Source organism: Mytilus edulis, chromosome 1 (assembly GCF_963676685.1).
Source record: "Mytilus edulis chromosome 1, xbMytEdul2.2, whole genome shotgun sequence".
NCBI lineage: Eukaryota > Metazoa > Mollusca > Bivalvia > Mytilida > Mytilidae > Mytilus > Mytilus edulis.
Window position 1 is genome coordinate 102397740 of NC_092344.1, and position 19456 is coordinate 102417195.

At 32.8% G+C, this 19456-nt stretch overlaps 2 protein-coding genes across 4 annotated transcripts in view; one reads left to right on the forward strand and one right to left on the reverse strand.

Moving 5' to 3' along the window:
• The window catches only part of LOC139516434 (regulator of telomere elongation helicase 1-like), a 36600-nt gene extending 21037 nt beyond the window's left edge, over window positions 1–15563 (reverse strand). Inside the window, exons 1-8 of one of the 3 annotated variants that reach the window (XM_071306541.1) lie at window positions 15435–15563; window positions 13748–13902; window positions 7301–7523; window positions 6495–6579; window positions 5811–5892; window positions 5099–5159; window positions 2752–2836; window positions 2152–2236 (exon numbers count right to left, since the gene is read on the reverse strand). In XM_071306541.1, the coding sequence (XP_071162642.1) occupies window positions 2152–2236; window positions 2752–2836; window positions 5099–5159; window positions 5811–5892; window positions 6495–6579; window positions 7301–7523; window positions 13748–13849 (723 nt within the window). In that variant the 5' untranslated portion in view covers window positions 13850–13902; window positions 15435–15563. Of the gene's footprint in view, window positions 1–2151; window positions 2237–2751; window positions 2837–5098; window positions 5160–5810; window positions 5893–6494; window positions 6580–7300; window positions 7524–13747; window positions 13903–15428 lie in introns of all 3 variants that reach the window. The other 2 variants (XM_071306550.1, XM_071306559.1) reach the window with 2 other exon arrangements.
• Window positions 1–19456, forward strand: part of LOC139516491 (uncharacterized) — a 735418-nt gene that overhangs the window by 148849 nt on the left and 567113 nt on the right. The gene's annotated exons all lie outside the window — the stretch shown is intronic.

Genomic DNA, 19456 nt, shown 5'->3' on the forward strand with positions numbered 1-19456 from the left:
GATAAGTTTGGATTAATTTGGCCCATCAGTTTCAGAGGAGAAGATTTTTGTAAAAGATTACTAAGATTTACGAAAAATGGTTAAAAATTGACTATAAAGGGCAATAACTCCTATATTGGTCAACTGACCATTTCGGTCATGTTGACTTATTTGTAAATCTTACTTTGCTGAACATTATTGCTGTTTACAGTTTATTTCTATCTATAATAATTTTCAAGATAATAACCAACTAGAGGCTCTAAAGAGCCTGTGTCGCTCACCTTGGTCTATGTGACTATTAAACAAAAGAAGCAGATGGATTCATGACAAAATTGTATTTTGGTGATGTTGGTGTGTTTGTACATCTTACTTTACTGAACATCCTTGCTGCTTACAATTATCTCTATCTATAATGAACTTGGCCCAGTAGTTTCAGTGGAAAATGTTAGTAAAAATTTACAAATTTTATAAAAATTGTTGAAAATTGACTATAAAGGACAATAACTCCTTAGGGGGTCAATTGACCATTTCGGTCATGTTGACTTATTTGTAAATCTTACTTTGCTGAACATTATTGCTGTTTACAGTTTATCTCTATCTATAATAATATTCAAGACAATAACCAAAAACAGCAAAATTTCCTTAAAATTACCAATTCAGGGGCAGCAACCCAACAACGGGTTGTCCGATTCATCTGAAAATTTCGGGGCAGATAGATCTTGACCTGATAAACAATTTAACCCCATGTCAGATTTGCTCTAAACGCTTTGGTTTTTGAGTTATAAGCCAAAAACTGCATTTTACCCCTATGTTCTATTTTTAGCCATGGCAGCCATCTTGGTTGGATGGCCGGGTCATCGAACACATTTTTTAAACTAGATACCCCAAAGATGATTGTAGATAAGTTTGGATTAATTTGGCCCAGTAGTTTCAGAGGAGAAGATTTTTGTAAAAGATTACTAAAATTTACGAAAAATGGTTAAAAATTGACTATAAAGGGCAATAACTCCTAAAGGGGTCAACTGACCATTTCGGTCATGTTGACTTATTTGTAAATCTTACTTTGCTGAACATAATGGCTGTTTCCAGTTTATCTCTATCTATAATAATATACAAGATAATAACCAAAAACAGCAAAATTTCCTTAAAATTACTAATTCAGGGGCAGCAACCCAACAACAGGTTGTCAGATTCATCTGAAAATTTCAGGGTAGATAGATCTTCACCTGATAAACAATTTTACCAATGTCAGATTTGCTCTAAATGCTTTGGTTTTTAAGTTATAAGCAAAAAACTGCATTTTACCCTTATGTTCTATTTTTAGCCGTGGCGGCCATCTTGGTTGGTTGGCCGGGTCACCGGACACATTTTTTAAACTAGATACCCCAAAGATAATTGTGGCCAAGTTTGGATAAATTTGGCCCAGTAGTTTCAGAGGAGAAGATTTTTGTAAAAGATTACTAAGATTTACGAAAAATGGTTAAAAATTGACTATAAAGGGCAATAACTCCTATATGGGTCAACTGACCATTTCGGTCATGTTGACTTATTTGTAAATCTTACTTTGCTGAACATTATTGCTGTTTACAGTTTATCTCTATCTATAATAATATTCAAGATAATAACCATATAACGGCAAAATTTCCTTAAAATTGCCAATTCAGGGGCAGCAACCCAACAACGGGTTGTCCGATTCATCTGAAAATTTCAGGGCAGATAGATCTTGACCTGATGAACAATTTTACCCCATGTCAGATTTGCTCTAAATGCTTTGGTTTTTGAGTTATAAGCCAAAAACTGCATTTTACCCCTATGTTCTATTTTTAGCCATGGCGGCCATCTTGGTTGGTTGACCGGGTCACCAGACACATTTTTTAAACTAGATACCCCAATGATGATTGTGGCCAAGTTTGGTTAAATTTGGCCCAGTAGTTTCAGAGGAGAAGATTTTTGTAAAAGTTAACAACGCCAGACGACGGACGACAGACGACGGACGCCGGACGCCAAGTGCTGAGAAAAGCTCACTTGGCCCTTTGGGCCAGGTGAGCTAAAAATTAAGACATAGTTTTCTGCAATTTTACCATTCAATTTGGTGAAAGACCCACATGCATGAAACACAAACTAAATAATAGGATGATTCTTAAGATATTTTCAAATGAACACTAAACTTACTTTTGGATCTAGTAAATAATTATATGGCATAAATATAATATCTGCATCATTCTTTAACTCTCTAGCTAAGTAATATGGACATACTCTACAAGTAGAATGTATAAAGGGTGGTTCATTAATAGATATGACAGAACATCAACAATTACCAAATTCTATCTTTACCACTGAAGTCTTGTTAAACTGATTATACCATTGCTGTACTATACTTGAAAGAGAAAATGAAATTACTCACTACTCATATTGGAAATTTCATATGAGATAATGGAACATGTCATCTTAATATACAGATAACATCTTTTATTCTGAATGGAAGGACAATAAACGTGTGTGTAAATTATAAAGAAAGTCCTGACTGCTATAAACAAAAGTTGTTACAGTAATAGAAATCTTGAAGTACGATGAAACTGCCATTCATCAAACATCAGTTAAATTTATCCTACAAGTCAAGACAGCAAAAAGATGACTCCCCTGTAAAACTTTTGCGTCCCACAGAAATCAAAAAGCCAGAAATGTCACTGTTAATGCAAGCGTATCATCAAGGGTGTGTTTGTTATGGTAACAATTATATATATAAATTAACAAAGTAAATGGCACTCTTACCTCTGTTTTTCACCATAAGTAACCATATCCTCTATGTCTATAACATTGCCAATCAATGATCGTGCATCACTATTCTTTTTTATATCTGGAAATATATTTTTTTTAAAGAAATAATTTAGTGCATTTCAAACCCTTTGAAGACATGTATACAGATGAATATTTAGATTTTGACCAAAAAAAGTATAAATAATCAATGAAATCTCTGTATAATCTAACTCAAACTAAAAGATGTCACATAATGCTGAAAAACATTTTTTTTAATTTTTACTTGTTAGAAATGTTATATTTAACACTGTTGGTCAAGCAAGTGTTGTTTATGGTGATCATGGTGCATTGTTTGCCTTACCTGGGAATATATTCAGATCTTTGTTTTTATGCTACAAATCTGTGTCAGTGTCGAAGCTTATATACTTTTGCATCTTAGAATTGTAGCTAGTAGTTACTAGTTTGTTGTTCTGGCAATAATGTCTTTTTGGTAAACTTCCCTCTATTAGAGAAACATCATGTTGGGATTGTGAAATTAACAATGTTTATGACTAGATTTTATTTCTGCTACTCATCTGATAAATTCAATTATATAAGAGGTTAAGGTCCTCAAATTAAAAAAAATAATGCATGTTTTTTAAAACTAAATGCATACTTTTTAATATAAAACTTATGTGCATATACTTTTTTTTGAAGAAATTTCTTTAATTTGTCCACATTTAGAAGAAGTTTATTTTATTTTATTTGCTTGCTTCCAGGAAGCAATTCGCCAACAAATTTTCTGTATGCAAGTGACCTTAGTGTGACCCTTCTCGTACAAATCCGGTGAATGTAATATGCATGAATCTGTCATTAAGATAAACTATTATCTGATTGTACATGTTATACACATCTCAATATCCATGCTTCTTTGTTGATTGTTAACTATAAGGTGACAATTAGTAAACTACGGCTTCATACACTAAAGCTCAGGTGAATTTTGCTTTGTCCACCCATCCACAGTGGGAGTGGGCACCGGGTGGGCATAATTTCTAGCTTGTCCACTCTGCCCACCCATAGGAGTGGGCATGTAATTTCTTTTGTTTAATCAAAAGTCTTGCAAGTATAATCAATTAAAAAAAGCAGATAAGCATTTGTAATCAATATTTTTACAAAAAAGAGATTATAGCTGGAGTGGGCACGGGTGGGCTGGTGGAAAAAGCAAAATCCACCTCGGATGTCGTGTAACACAGCAATTAATTGGAAAATTAGAAACCATATTTTCTCATCATAACAGACAGAAAAAAAAAATAAAGATTATACGATATGTTTGCCAAAAAAATGATAAAATTGTGCACAGAAGACTAAGTTTATGATATACTAGAACACACCTGTGATATCGCGGGTCCTTGACTGAATTAACGTATACAACTCTGCGTAAGCCTTATTTTAGTATTGGTATTGTCATCTGATAAAGTCATGCCGATTATAAGATGCAGTTTTCTCTGCTTTCAAAATCTTTCTGTTTGAACCCCTCAACCTGGAACTTATCAATTATTCAGTGGTAATATTAATATTTGAAAAACAAAAGGGCCTGGAATGGAGTATTTTTTAATCAACAGCGTTATCCTATATAAGTTATAAATAAAGTTGAATTCTTTGATTCGCCGTTTTACGTCATGCTGGCTAACACATTGAAAACTGTACCTATATGCCTTATTTTAAGTACAGATTTTAAAAATTTTAGTATTCGTATTGTCATCTAAGAAAGTCATACTGATTGAAAGACAGCAATAGGAAACAATGTGACAATGATTGGATTTAGTAGTGTCAACCCTGTGATTATGACCCGTGTATATAGCAAAATCCTAAATACAGCGTTTAGTGGTGGGCCTGTCAGATGCGGAACGTACAGATAAGGTAATAGGTAACAGGTGAATATACTATTGGTATCGGTATCGGATTCGACCCGGAAATTGTTAATTATTGGTAATATTAATTATGTGGAAAACAAAAGGGTCTGGAGTGGTGTAATTTTTAATCAACACCATTGTCCTATATTAGCTATATGTAAAAGTGAATTCTTTGATTTGTTGTTTGTACCCCATGACGGCTGACAAATTGGACCTCGTTATTTTAGTATTATAGATACATGCATTGGTTCAAGAATTGGATGAACATTATTTTTCACCAGTCACTCGTTTCATATGACTTTTACTGATTTTCAAGAGTCCAACATTCCAAGTTAAATGGAAGTTGACATTCCATGGTTAAAGCTACAACTTGAATAGTCTCAAAAATCGGGGCTGAAAATGACTCACTATTATGCAGCAGCCATTGCGTACTTTTTAAAATTGAACATTTGTTCAAATTACAAACCTACCTTCCAATCTGTTATACATGTGGCATGTCCTAGCACTGACTTTTGCTCTACACATGTGAACCTGGAAGGAATAAGATAAGTAATAATAATTCACAAATATGTGCTTTCTTAGTCATGGGTATCAACCATTCAGTTTTAAATAACATTTTGAAGCACATGAAACAACATTAATTTTACCGGGTGGTAAATGATTAAGTTAGCTCTAATGAAAATTGAATAATAAGTAATTCCAGTGGAACTATGTAGAACTATTTTCGTGGACTAAAACTTATGTCTCCCCTTAATAGCTAGATGGATGGACAGATGGCTTTTTATTATACAGTGGCAAATAAAATTCACATTCACACTGAGAATGTTATGGAGATATGAATATTATAACAGCTTTATTATTACTAAGATGCAGTGCCAAATCAATGGACTGGTGACTGAATGAAACTAGTGGCTTCTTGATATATGGCCACTTATCTTTGGGTCAAGAGCAATTGAAATCAAATAAATTTGACATAGATGTTTTGTTTTTTTTAAAGATTTCCACAGTTACTTTTATTTAAAGATTAATTCAAGTTTATAATTAAAATGTACTGTGAAAATGTGATTGAAATCTGAATTTGCCTCTATAGGAATAAACCCTTTTTTGGAATTGCCTTCCCTGACCACCATATGTGTTCAAATAGAACAGGCATAAGCTATTTGAATGAACTGTTTGACCTACTTTATTGGAATTATTAGGTTCCTTTCTAACTTGTTCCTGAATACACAACTGCTCTCTGGATCCTATTACACTCACTTTAACACTAAAATATAACAGATCTCACATGTATTTATATACCTCAATTATCAGTTTCAACATTTTACTTAAATTTATAAAATTTGCTAAAAAATATAAACAAGGTAAGGGGTTTGACCACACTTTTCATGACCCACCAGGGTAACCCAGTCAAATTTGGACTACAAAATAAAACTATCTGACTGCAGTGAGTGGTGAGCCTATTTCATCATCGAAGAACGAAAATGAAAGCAGCTGAAATACTTTGTACATGAAAATTGACAAAGCAAAGAACAATATTGTGTTCATGACTTCATGTCAGACCACATAGTATGTCAATCAGAATTGTACTTTTATCATACATTTACTTGATAACAATGACCAAACTAGCCAAGCAATTTGACAAAACTATTAACATACATTCTTGAAAATAAACAGCCCTAAGGATATAACTGACCTGTTTCAGTTCTTTTGTGAGTATTTACTTAGACATGGGAGGTAGCTAGTATATAGATGTAATGATGAACATAGCTGCATCTTAAGTTTTATAGATATGCTTTAAAAAATGTGTTCCTTTTTTTCCTAAAACTATACATGTGGTAGATTATACTTTGCCATATTCATACAAACCTGTTGTATGCTGTTCTTTTCAATTCTTGCACAGCTTGATTCAGCTGTGAATGAGTTCTGGATGCATATATTATTTTTGGCACAGCTTAAAAGAGGAAATGGTTACAATTTTAAAATTATTTATTTTATTTGGGAAATTCTGCAAATATCTGTCATAAATATATATACATGTTCATAACATAACAAATGTTTAAAAAAATTATTGTTATGTATGTTTTTTAATATATTTGTAATATCAAATATCTGTTGCTAAATAAAACCTAAAAACATAGACAATCATAGATACCAAAGGTGACATTGATTTATTTCATTGTCAAAAGTGATAAAATAAAGACCACAACTAGATTTACTGTGACTGAACTTAAATGGTACCCACCTGAACTACCACATTAAGCAACATAGGTCTATTTGCTTAGGAAAGTGAACATTGGGCGGATAGATAAACACACAGATGTAAAGCAGAATGGTAAGACACCAAATCACTATAAACTTTGAAGCAGGGAGGTATAATGATCCTATTTAACCACTTGTATGCTGAAATCAACAGTGGGTGACATACTCTCAGCAGGAAGTAGTTATACTCATTATGTAAATCTATCCTTACACAAGTTTTAATAATGAATGATAATATATAGAAAAGGTTTTCCAGTATCATTGAGCTAAATTCATACTGATATAAAGGGTGTTTCGAGTTAAAGCAGGGGAATTTTGGTCCTTTGAACTTCATCTTGACATAAAAATCAATGTCTCCTAAATTATGTCCTTTCAATCATAACAAACATAAACAGCAATAAATTATTAATTACCAAATTCACTTCCTCCCCATGTCAACCCTGTTGATGATTGTAAACTTTTACTAAGTTTTTCTACATCTTGTTGTATACTCTGTTCTCCCATAATAGAAGCAATAGAGACCTGTCTATTCAGTTCTGTCTGGGCCTTTCTAGACTCCAGCCATGCCAGTGTAGAACAAAGTAAACACAATGTTTTCCCAGTTCCTGTTGGACTTTCCAGAATACCATTAACATTCTGCAAATAATAATATAAATAATCAATTTACATTACATAACAATCATGAAAATGTAGATTACATTACATGACAATCATGACAATGTAGATCACATTACATGACAATCATGACAATGTAGATCACATTACATGACAATCATGACAATGTAGATCACATTACATGACAATCATGACAATGAACATTCAATAGTATTTTTTTTCACAAAAGAGATTCAGTTACTGTACTTTTTTGTAACTTTCAGTCACAATTCCATTTGCTCTTTTTAAGTAATGTTATTAAACGTTTAACCTTTATGTTATTGACAGACAATTCATTATATGATTATCACATAAGAGATGCATTTTGAATCACAGTAAAATTTGAAAACTAGAGGCTCTCAAGAGCCTGTGTCGCTCACCTGTTACTGTATTTACTGATGTCGGCCATCTTGGTTGGTAGGCGGGGTCATTAGACACTTTTTCCGACGTAGTCGGTATTAGTTTCGGTTTGTGCCCTTTGAACTTAAGGACGCTTAACTATGGCAACAGAATACGCATGCTCGAAAATCCTTTCTGTGATTGGACAAAATGCTGTCATGGTGGGTGATTTGGTTGTGTTTGAAGAAACGTCTTGTTAATTATATCGTGATGGAAAGCAAGTGAAAAACTATAAATATTTGAACTAGATCTTACAAAGATTTATATTTTTATTAAAATATAATTGTCCAATAGCTCTTTGCATCCGTGACAGCTGTTTATTCGGGACAATTATATAATTTTAATGTAAACTTTGTTGTACGAATGTACATGACTTTTAGAACGCACCTACGCATGTAAGATTTCCGCGGGGTTTTGATGAATGTAAACAGAAAGATATGAGGACGGAGAATACTGAACACAAACAGAGAAAACGTTATTTAAATGGTATCTTTGTGCTTCTGAAGGTTATTGAAATGATAGTTTTAACCATATACTCAAATTTAAATACGTCGGATATCTTTTTTAAAGATAATTCTTGTTTTAAATAGATACCCTAGTAATGATTGTGGCTAAGTTTGGTTAAAATTGGCATATAGTTTTAGAAAAGAAGATTTTTGTACAAGTTAAAAAATGACGAAAAGTTGTTCAATATTGACTATAAAGGGCAATAACTCCTTAAGGGGTCCTCTGACAATTTTGGTCATGTTGACTTATTTGTAGATCTTACTTTGCTGACCATTATTGCTGTTTACAGTTTATCTCTATCTATATTTGTATTCAAGATAATAACCAAAAACTGCAAAATTTCCTTAAAATTACCAATTTTAGGGCAGCAACCCAACAACGGGTTGTTGGATTCATCTGAAAATTTGTGAGGGGATAGATCTTATTCTGATGGACATTTAAATCTTGAAAGATTTGCCCTAAATACCTTAGGGTGCAATCAACAGTTTTTTTCTATGACGTCATATTTTGAGGGACCATGTATAAGTGACCCTTAGTGGTGGACTGATTAATAAAGATACCTGTATAAGACTAGATATCACTGGAATCAGAATGTTCTCTAGTTTATAATGGAATAAAAAAAAAGTGTACTTTTAATAGTATAAAAAAGTTTTATCCAGAGAAACTGGGAAAAACATTGCCTAATTTAAGCTTAAACCAGATGCTCCGCAGGGCGCAGCTTTATACGACCGCAGAGGTTGAACCCTGAATGGTTGGGGCAAGTATGGACACAACATTCAAGCTGGATTCAGCTCTAAATTTGGATTGTGATTAAATAGTTGACACAGCATAGCTTTCTGACACAGAATGAATGTGGTCTAATGAACTTAAAAAATTTTTTGCCTTTGAGCAATTCACTATGCTGTTGAATATTAATCCTCTCAAAAAAATGTTTGAAGAAATTTTCTTTTTATTTATGAAATCTGAAATGAAAAAAAATTGACCCCCCAATTTTTTTTTCACATCCCCCTTTCCCTTATTTCAAAACTGATCTCAATTCAAATTTCTAATGAAGTTTACAACAATAACTACTCATTTAAATACATCATAAAATATTAAAATGTAAAAAAAGTGCTTGTTATCACCGAATGGTAAAGATTGTTTTAATCTATCAGTTGGTAGTAAAAGTGAATATACATTGTATATTGTATAAAACAATGATTTAAGTTGATTCAACTACTATTCTGGACAAAGAAAGATAACTCCAATTGAAATCCAATTGGAATTTCTTGCTATTGCACAATACTGTGCAATTGAAAAAATTTGCTATTGCACAATACTGTGCAATTGAAGATTTCTTGCTATTGCACAATACTGTGCAATTGAAGATTTCTTGCTATTGCTGAATACTGTGCAATTGAAAATTTCTTGCTATTGCACAATACTTAATATAATAATTTTGGATCCTGATTTGGACCAACTTGAAAACTGGGCCCATAATCAAAAATCTAAGTACATGTTTAGATTCAGCATATCAAAGAGGCCCAAGAATTCAATTTTTGTTAAAATCAAAATTAGTTTAATTTTGGACCCTTTGGACTTTAATGTAGACCAATTTTAAAACGGGACCAAAAATTAAGAATCTACATACACAGTTAGATTTGGCACATCAAAGAACCTCAATTATTCAATTTTTGATGAAATCAAACAAAGTTTAATTTTGGACCCCGATTTGGACCAACTTGAAAACTGGGCCAATAATAAAAAATCTAAGTACATTTTTAGATTCAGCATATCAAAGAACCCCAAGGATTCAATTTTTGTTAAAATCAAACTAAGTTTAATTTTGGACCCTTTGGACCTTAATGTAGACCAATTTGAAAACGGGACCAAAAATTAAGAATCTACATACACAGTTAGATTCGGCATATCAAAGAACCCCAATTATTCAATTTTTGATGAAATCAAACAAAGTTTAATTTTGGACCCTTTGGGCTTTTTATTCCTAAACTGTTGGGACCAAAACTCCCAAAATCTATACCAACCTTCCTTTTATGGTCATAAACCTTGTGTTTAAATTTCATAGATTTCTATTTACTTATACTAAAGTTATGGTGCGAAAACCAAGAAAAATGCCTATTTGGGTCCCTTTTTTGCCCCTAATTCCTAAACTGTTGGGACCTAAACTCCCAAAATCAATACCAACCTTCCTTTTGTGGTCATAAACATTGTGTTTAAATTTCATTGATTTCTATTTACCTAAACTAAAGTTATTGTGCGAAAACCAAGAATAATGCTTATTTGGGCCCTTTTTGGCCCCTAATTCCTAAAATGTTGGGACCAAAACTCCCAAAATCAATCCCAACCTTCCTTTTGTGGTCATAAACTTTGTGTTAAAATTTCATAGATTTCTATTCACTTTTACTAAAGTTAGAGTGCGAAAACTAAAAGTATTCAGACAACGACGAACGCCAACGTGATAGCAATATATACGATGAAATATTTTTCAAATTTTGCGGTCGTATAAAATACTGAAATCAGGTCATGTGCACACCCCTGAAGACATGATACCTGCACATTTTTCATAATCAAAGTTGTATGAATTTCATAGATTTTTACCTGGTCTTTCAAAAAAATTCATGCTTCAGGCTACGTTCGCCTGCTCTGAAAAGAGCTACAGTGGCTGCAAATCAGTGGCTGCAAATAAGTTTTGAATTTTCACTGCCAAAAAAACAGACTGTTTACAGTGTTGTCTCCCCTCAAAACATGAATATTTAATCTAATTTTTTAAATTATTTTAATCATTCAACCTGTTTTAATTGAAGTTAATTAACATATCTTTACAACCAAATACAAAAAACATGATACTTTTTCACCAATTATGTTGATAAAATGGGACTTCCCTCCATGTCTATTTTTAGTTGGGGAATAACCCCTAGTTTTTTATACGAAACTGTTTATAGCACCCTTAAGCAAAACCTTGTATGCGATATATAAAAAATTCTCAGCTTTTCTGAATCTGTACAATATACCGATTAAAATGATGTCTTACTTTAAGGATTGTGACCACAAATAGTGAAACTACAGCTCTTTTTTTTATGTCGCGCAGTAGTGGCATATTGGCCAGTGGCAAACAGTTAAACTGGCAAATCCCAAACATTTCCTGTATCACATTTTCATCAGTTTTACAAAGAAAATAAATCATAAAACAGGGTTTCTTTAGAATAAATAGAATAAAAACTATGAAATAGGCATGAATAAAGGTTCTTTAAATAGATTTTGTCCCTAGTACTATATGAACTAAGTTATAGCTGTGTTGAGAAAATATTGAAATAGTGTTTTTCTTAGGAATGGCATGTGTACCTTTTTGACTATAAAAAGTACCAAATATATATTATAATGAATAAAACTTTATGTTACACTGATCAGGAGTAAAGGTCAAAGTAGAAAAAATCTACACTTTTCATATGCAACTTTTGGTTCCAAATATATGAGAGATTGAATAAAAGTATCATGACGTCGCAAAAAATTAAAAAACTTCAATATTCGCACAGAGTCTGGTTTTCTTATATCTGGTTGCTATGTACAAATCTGTAATATTTGCATTAAATATACCAAACTGATGCTTTTAAATTAATGTAGACATGCCGTACAATATTTTTCAGAATTATTTTACTCCATTCGCAAACACATTTCTATGCTAAAACATCACTATATTATATATTTGTCCCTTAAGGGTGCAATCAACAGTTTTTTTCTATGACGTCATATTTTGAGGGACCATGTATAAGTGACCCTTAGTGGTGGACTGATTAATAAAGATACCTGTATAAAACTAGATATCACTGGAATCAGAATGTTCTCTAGTTTATAATGGGATAAAAAAAAAGTGTACTTTTAATAGTATAAAAAAGTTTTATCCAGAGAAACTGGGAAAAACATTGCCTAATTTAAGCTTAAAAAACCTGAAATCAGGTCATGTGCACACCCCTGAAGACATGATACCTGCACATTTTTCATAATCAAAGTTGTATGAATTTCATAGATTTTTACCTGGTCTTTCAAAAAATTCATGCTTCAGGCTACGTTCGCCTGCTCCGAAAAGAGCTACAGTGGCTGCAAATCAGTGGCTGCAAATAAGTTTTGAATTTTCACTGCCAAAAAAACAGACTGTTTACAGTGTTGTCTCCCCTCAAAACATGAATATTTAATCTAATTTTTTAAATTATTTTAATCATTCAACCTGTTTTAATTGAAGTTAATTAACATATCTTTACAACCAAATACAAAAACATGATACTTTTTCACCAATTATGTTGATAAAAAGGGACTTCCCTCCATGTCTATTTTTAGTTGGGGAATAACCCCTAGTTTTTTTATACGAAACTGTTTATAGCACCCTTAGTTTCAAAGATATAAAGCAAAAACTGCATTTTACCACTATGTTCTAATTTTAGCCATGTCGGCCATTTTGTTTGGTAGGCGGGGTCATGGGACACATTTTTAAAACTATATACCACAATGATAATTGTGGCCAAGTTTAGTTAAATTTGGCCAAGAAGTTTCAGAGAAGATTTTTGTACAAGTTACAAAAAATGACAAAAAGTTGTTAAAAATTGACTATAAAGGGCAATAACTCCTTAAGGGGTTGATTGACAATTTTGGTCATGTTGACTTATTTGTAGGTCTTACTTTGCTGAAAATTATTGCTGTTTACAGTTTATCTCTATCTACAATGGTGTTCAAGATAATAACCAAAAACTGCAAAATTTCCTTAAAATAACCAATTCAGGGGCAGCAACCTAACAACAGGTTGTTCGATTCGTCTAAAAATTTCAGGGCAGATAGATGTTGACCTGATAAACAATTTAACCCCCATGTCAGATTTGCTCTAAATGCTTTGGTTTTAAAGATATAAGCCAAAATATACATTTTACCCCTGTGTTCTATTTTTAGCCATGGCGGCCATCTTGGTTGGATGGCCAGGTCATCGGACACATTTTTTAAACTAGATACCCCAAGGATGATTGTGGCCAAGTTTGGTTAAATTTGGCCAAGTAGTTTCAGAGAAGATTTTTGTAAAAGTTTACGGACAACGGACGCCAAGTGATGAGAAAAGCTCACTTGACCTTTCAGGTCAGATGAGCTAAAAAAGGTTTTGAACATCTGATGTACTTTCAATGATAGGGATTGAACCCTTGTGTTGACATTTAGACTCAGAACCATCACAAAATAGACTATGTGATCAGGAAAGTTTTAAATCTAAACAATACTTGAGAAATACTATATATGTTTAAAAATAGTTTATATTTAAAATATACCTTTTGCAAGGATTCCATGACTTTTTCCATATAGGTAACTTGGCAAGCATAAGGTTCAAATGGAAAGCTGACCTGTACCCCACTTATATTTAACAATGGCATAGTTCTGCTTGCTTTTTACAATTACATCAACATGCTGATATAATTTAATGAACCTGAAAAACATTCAACAACAATATTTAGAAATTGCCAATTCATGCAAGAGCAAGTAGATTAAAATATGATTTTACTTGCTTCACTGCACATTTGAGTCACTGTCTCATTTATCTTCATGTATACCCTGAACTCCTTTTATTCAGAGTACCAGGATACCCTGAATTGCACATATATATTATATCTGTCCTGGGGCAATAACAAAAATAAAATATTTTCAACTATTTTCAAGGTGTTTAACTTTAAAAAAAAAAAAAAAAAAAAGATCAGTATTGATTTTTGAACTTGTCCAAACAATTTCTGATATAAACTTAAGATATCAAAAGTTTGATAAAATCTTGCATAAATTGTACACTGGAGAGCACTTTTTAACTAATTTTTCATAGAATAAATATATAAGGGGCATAACTCTTTAAAAAATAGTTCATCTGCACTGATTTTGGTTATTTGTTGTCCAATACATAAACTGTAATATAAATTTACATTACAATTTACAGAATAATTAATATTTTCAGAGGGGATATTATCAAACAAAAAAATTATTGGCACTGAAATTTGAACTTATCCAAGACATTGTTGATCATTGTTAATATTAACCTCTGATAGGTTGAAAGTTACTTGGTCTCGTGTCAAAATGACAAAATTCGGACAAAATACTGACTGAACAATGCTAATTCAAGTATCTCCTTACCTTATATTAGGCTTAATCAATTTTTATCATCATTATTGACCCATGGGATAAGCAGATTACATGTAACAACTAATTATGACAACTTTTGTGAAGGTTGATTAGCATGGCTCATAAGCAAAGTCATACACATGTGGCCAAGTAAATTTTCATACTATATACCTATATTCAGGTGCACATTTTGTGCTATGTCTAAACCAGGAGGACAGACTTTCAATGATATGTATCTTATAAATCTACACAATTTTATAACCCTTACAGTCAAGAAATGAAATTTAGATGCATAAAAAGGTTGGCCCCAGAAATATTGCTGTATTTTGTAGCCAGACGAAATAAAAACTCAATTTAATTTGGTCCCTGAGCACTTGTCTGTATGGAAAGTCTGCGACATGAGCCAGTCCTCTTTTAAATTTTGTGCTATTAGGAATGTAGGGTTTGTTAGCAGTTTTGAGTGACTTTATGTTGTATAATAATTATGTTACCAACTGCAAATAATCGAAGGTTGCTGTGTTGGATGTACTGACCAGTCATTTAAATATAAAAGAACAAAACAGGATAGGACTAATATTTAACTGTTTCTTGTGGAACACCAGATGAGATGTCAAATAAAATTGTATGTCGTCTGTCAGACTACACTATCTTTGGCATCAATAAATAATTATGCATGCATGATGTTAGAAAATCTTCTATTTGATGGGCTTGTATTCAATGTATCAACAAAAAGTTCGTCGTCTGTTTGATTGTCAAAATTGTTATTTGTTTTTTGTATTTTTTAATTGTCAGTTTTTTTTCAAGTTACAGATTCATTTGCAATGTATTGTTAAAATATAAACATACTACCTGTACCATTCAAAATGTCCATGTATTTTGGTCAAAAGACTAGCTGGTAATATTAGTTATTACAACATTTGTTTATATTTAAAAAAAAATATCAACCAGCAGATTAGAATTTGGCGCGTTCTTTAATTACCTCCCTTCCAATGTTTCCGGTATACTCTCAGCTTTTTACGTACCAACAATATCGCCACTTAGACCGAAATTTCTTTGCTTTATAAAAGAACAAGATTTGTGAAATTAGATATTTGGTTACTTTATCTGGGAAATCATTCATGATCAACAAGATTTTTTTTTGCACAATATTTGGAATGCTTCAATCTTTGTCGTGATGACAGAGTAATCTCTCATGTAAATTATCCTCTCTTGTAAAATTATTAATCACTAATGTAGTTCCTCCTTTGTACTTATATATTGCAATTGCAACATATTTTTAAAGAGCTGGTAACAAATAAAAGAGGGACGAAAGATACCAGAGGGACAGTCAAACTCACAAATCGAAAATAAACTTACAACACCATGGCTAAAAAAGAAAAAGACAAACAGACAAACACATGAAGCTAAAGAATAAGCAACACGAACCCCATCAAAAACTAGGGTCGGTGATTTCAGGTACTCCGGAAGGGTTAGCAGATCCTGCTCCACATGTGGCACCCGTCGTGTTGCTTATGTGATAACAAATCCGATAAATAGTCTAATTCGGGAGGTCACCGTGATTCATAAAAGGGAAGGGGATTGTAGTAACGATGTAAGAAACATATCCGATATCATTTGTGAAACGGTTATTCCATATCGGTCAACCAACTCCTGATGACCGGTCCGTAAAACTTAAGAAAGGGATGATTTCAACTTCACCATTTGGAACTCTTGGTTTAATAGCTTTCTTGTGAGCAGCAACCTTCTATCAAGAAACTCACGATAGGAAATGTAAGCACGGGAATATTCTATCAATTGGGATATATATATATCCCGTATGCAGGTGCTGCTGGAATGTTGCTACTTAGAAACGGAAAGTTCACAATTGGAAAGCTGAAATCATCTCTTTCGTCATAAAGTTTTGTTTTCAATCGACCATCATTGTCAATTTCTAGATATAAGTCAAGATATGAGGCCGACTTAACTGTATCTGTAGTATCCTTTATCTCTAGTTCGATGCGTTCAACATAGTCACCAAATTTTGAATTATTTAGTGAAAGAAAATCATCTATACAGCGGAAAGTAGAGTTAAAAAAAATTGGTAACTTCTTATCTTTCTTCCTAAGAAGTTCCTGTATGAAGTCAGCCTCCTAATATTAAAGAAACAAGTCGGCAAGAAGAGGGCACAATTTGTTCCCATTGGAATGCCGACAGTCTGTTGAAAAACACATCCTCCGAATGTAACAAATATGCTATCAATCAAAAAATTAAGCATCTTGATAATGTCAGTTTCAGAGAATTTTTTGTTTGAATCAGAGTGATCCTTTAAATTTACAAAGTAGGATTTATCCCTCCCTAAGACAAGATGATACTTGTATCTACGTTGGCCATTCTTTTTTTATGAAACAAAGCAATACCAACTTGTCTTTATTCAATTTGTCTTTTAGTTTGGAATATGGAATAATTGTGTAAAGTGTAGAAAAGTCACATGTTTTTATGCTACTGTGGATTCATTTATTTTCGTGGGTACCAATTTTCGTGGTTTGGAGAAACATTGCATTTTCATGGATATCTGATTTCGTGGTTCTGTCAAAGCCTGGATACAACTTTACTTGCACCTAAATATTGGTATCCAACGAATAATAATGAATCCACAGTATTACAAGGCGAAAGAGAGTTAGATTGTATATTTTCTAAAAGATCTTTGGAATTTTTTAAGTATCCACATCTGATTCACGCCACCTCTAGAATAGGCAGTTTCACAATAACTTTGAAGCCCTTCTTTGATTGCCGATAAAATAGATGTTTATAATTTAGAAAGCGGTTTCGTGGAGCACTTGGAAGACACAGCAATATACCGTAACGTCCCTTGTTTGTAAGAACACTTATGTAGTTTAGGTATTCAATACAGTGATGGAAGTTCAAGTTCTTCATCTTTGGTTGAAATAAACTATACGATGATAAATAAATCTTGCTGTTTTTTTTGGTTTTTTTTACAATTTCATAACTTTAGTAAGTACAATGTAATTTGATGTCTACCAAAAGTCCATTTGCTTTAGTTTACAGATAATGATTAAATCTGACCAACACTAAGCACATTTAGCTGCTAAGATGTTTTCTTTTCAACCACAGTTGCAATAAGTGTGTCGGTCAAAATGTATTACCGATGGCATTGAAAACTTTACATGCTGATAGAGATTACGGATAGAACTATGACATTTGTATTTTTGTTGACAATTTGGTTTTGGAAGTTTTTAACGACCTTGACTGGCTATACAGCGGCCTTGCACGTGTGGGAAAAGTGGCCGTTGTAGTAGATGCACATAGAGCTATGCAAGGAAATGACATATACTTTTATGAGCTCAAATTTTGTTTTATTACTAAAAGCATTTTCATAGGTTCCTTTCCTCACCTTTTATTTCGAAATTCTACCATTTAGCTCTATTACTAGTCATTTAAATCATACTAGAACACACCCGCGAAATCGCGGGTATATACAGCTTGTGGACTGTTGTAGGATGATTTTTTCTTGTAAAAGATAGTATGTATGGGAAATTTCATAAAAGGTACGAACAGCCTTCTTCCTTGTTCAAAAGTCCCGATATTTGTTTTCTATCTGTTAAATTCAAATATTTTCGTGTGTCTGGCCTCAGACCACAATTATTCTTCTCCTTTGCTATAATGCTGCTTTTGGTAAAATTCAAATGAAATTAACAATTTGCACCGTTTCAAACATGAAATAAATCGAACTGCTTATATATAGACCATTATTAGTCTAATAAAATATGCTTCTAGGACAATCCGTCAGTGTCTTTCTTTTCTTTTGAGAGCCTTATTAAGATGTCAATGGTAGGATATGCATCATGTATAAATGACTAAGGCTAATTTGAGGGGTGGTCGGCGGGGTCCTGATCCCGAAGTCCCGCGCTTAAAACTGAGGCCCCTCATGGGGGGGTCCTAGTAATCACATAATCACCATTTTTTTGCCAATATAATCACATAATCATTAAATATTTGCTTATCTTTAGTAATCAAATAATCATAAACTAAAAATACAGTCCTAGGTAATCAAATAATCATGAAATATTTGCCTTAATAATCAAATAATCATTAAAAAAACGGCCAAGTAATCACATAATCAAAAACCCCATGAGGGCCCTCAAAACTATGAAATCCAGAGATGCAGAATTAAAAGAAATGCATATCCCGAAATCACGAAATCGAAAAAATATATTCCCGGATCCAGTAAGGATCAATCCCCAAATCCCGAGCTTAAAAACACACGATCCCGACGCCCCGAACAATGCTTGCCTACTTTTAATCTCTACCTTACTTTCATTTTTGCCAAATCATTATTTTCCCTTTCAACAATAAATTTTTATGCCCCATTTATGGGCATTATGTTTTGCGGCTAGTCTGTCCGTCTGTCCTTTCGTCCGTCCGTCCATGTCTGGCCCGCTTCTGGTTAAAGTTTTTGTTGGAGGTAGTTTTAGATGAAGTTAAGCATGTTTTACTTATTTTAATATATATGCAAGTGGTATGACCCCTTAAGTAGTAAACATTTTAAAGAAAACAGTAGACAGAATCAGGGCCGACTTTCTATACTAATATACTAACATAGAAAGTCCCTGACAGAATACAGATAGTCTCTATAAATTAAAGTAGAATATAATCGTAGTTAACATGTCGATAAACGCGAAAAATAATTATCTTCTCTAAGGAGGTATAATAGTTGTGTTTCTTGCGATCTAAACACAGTGAATATATATGCAAGTGGTATGACCCCTTAAGTAGTAAACATTTTAAAGAAAACAGTAGACAGAATCAGGGCCGACTTTCTATACTAATATACTAACATAGAAAGTCCCTGACAGAATACAGATAGTCTCTATAAATTA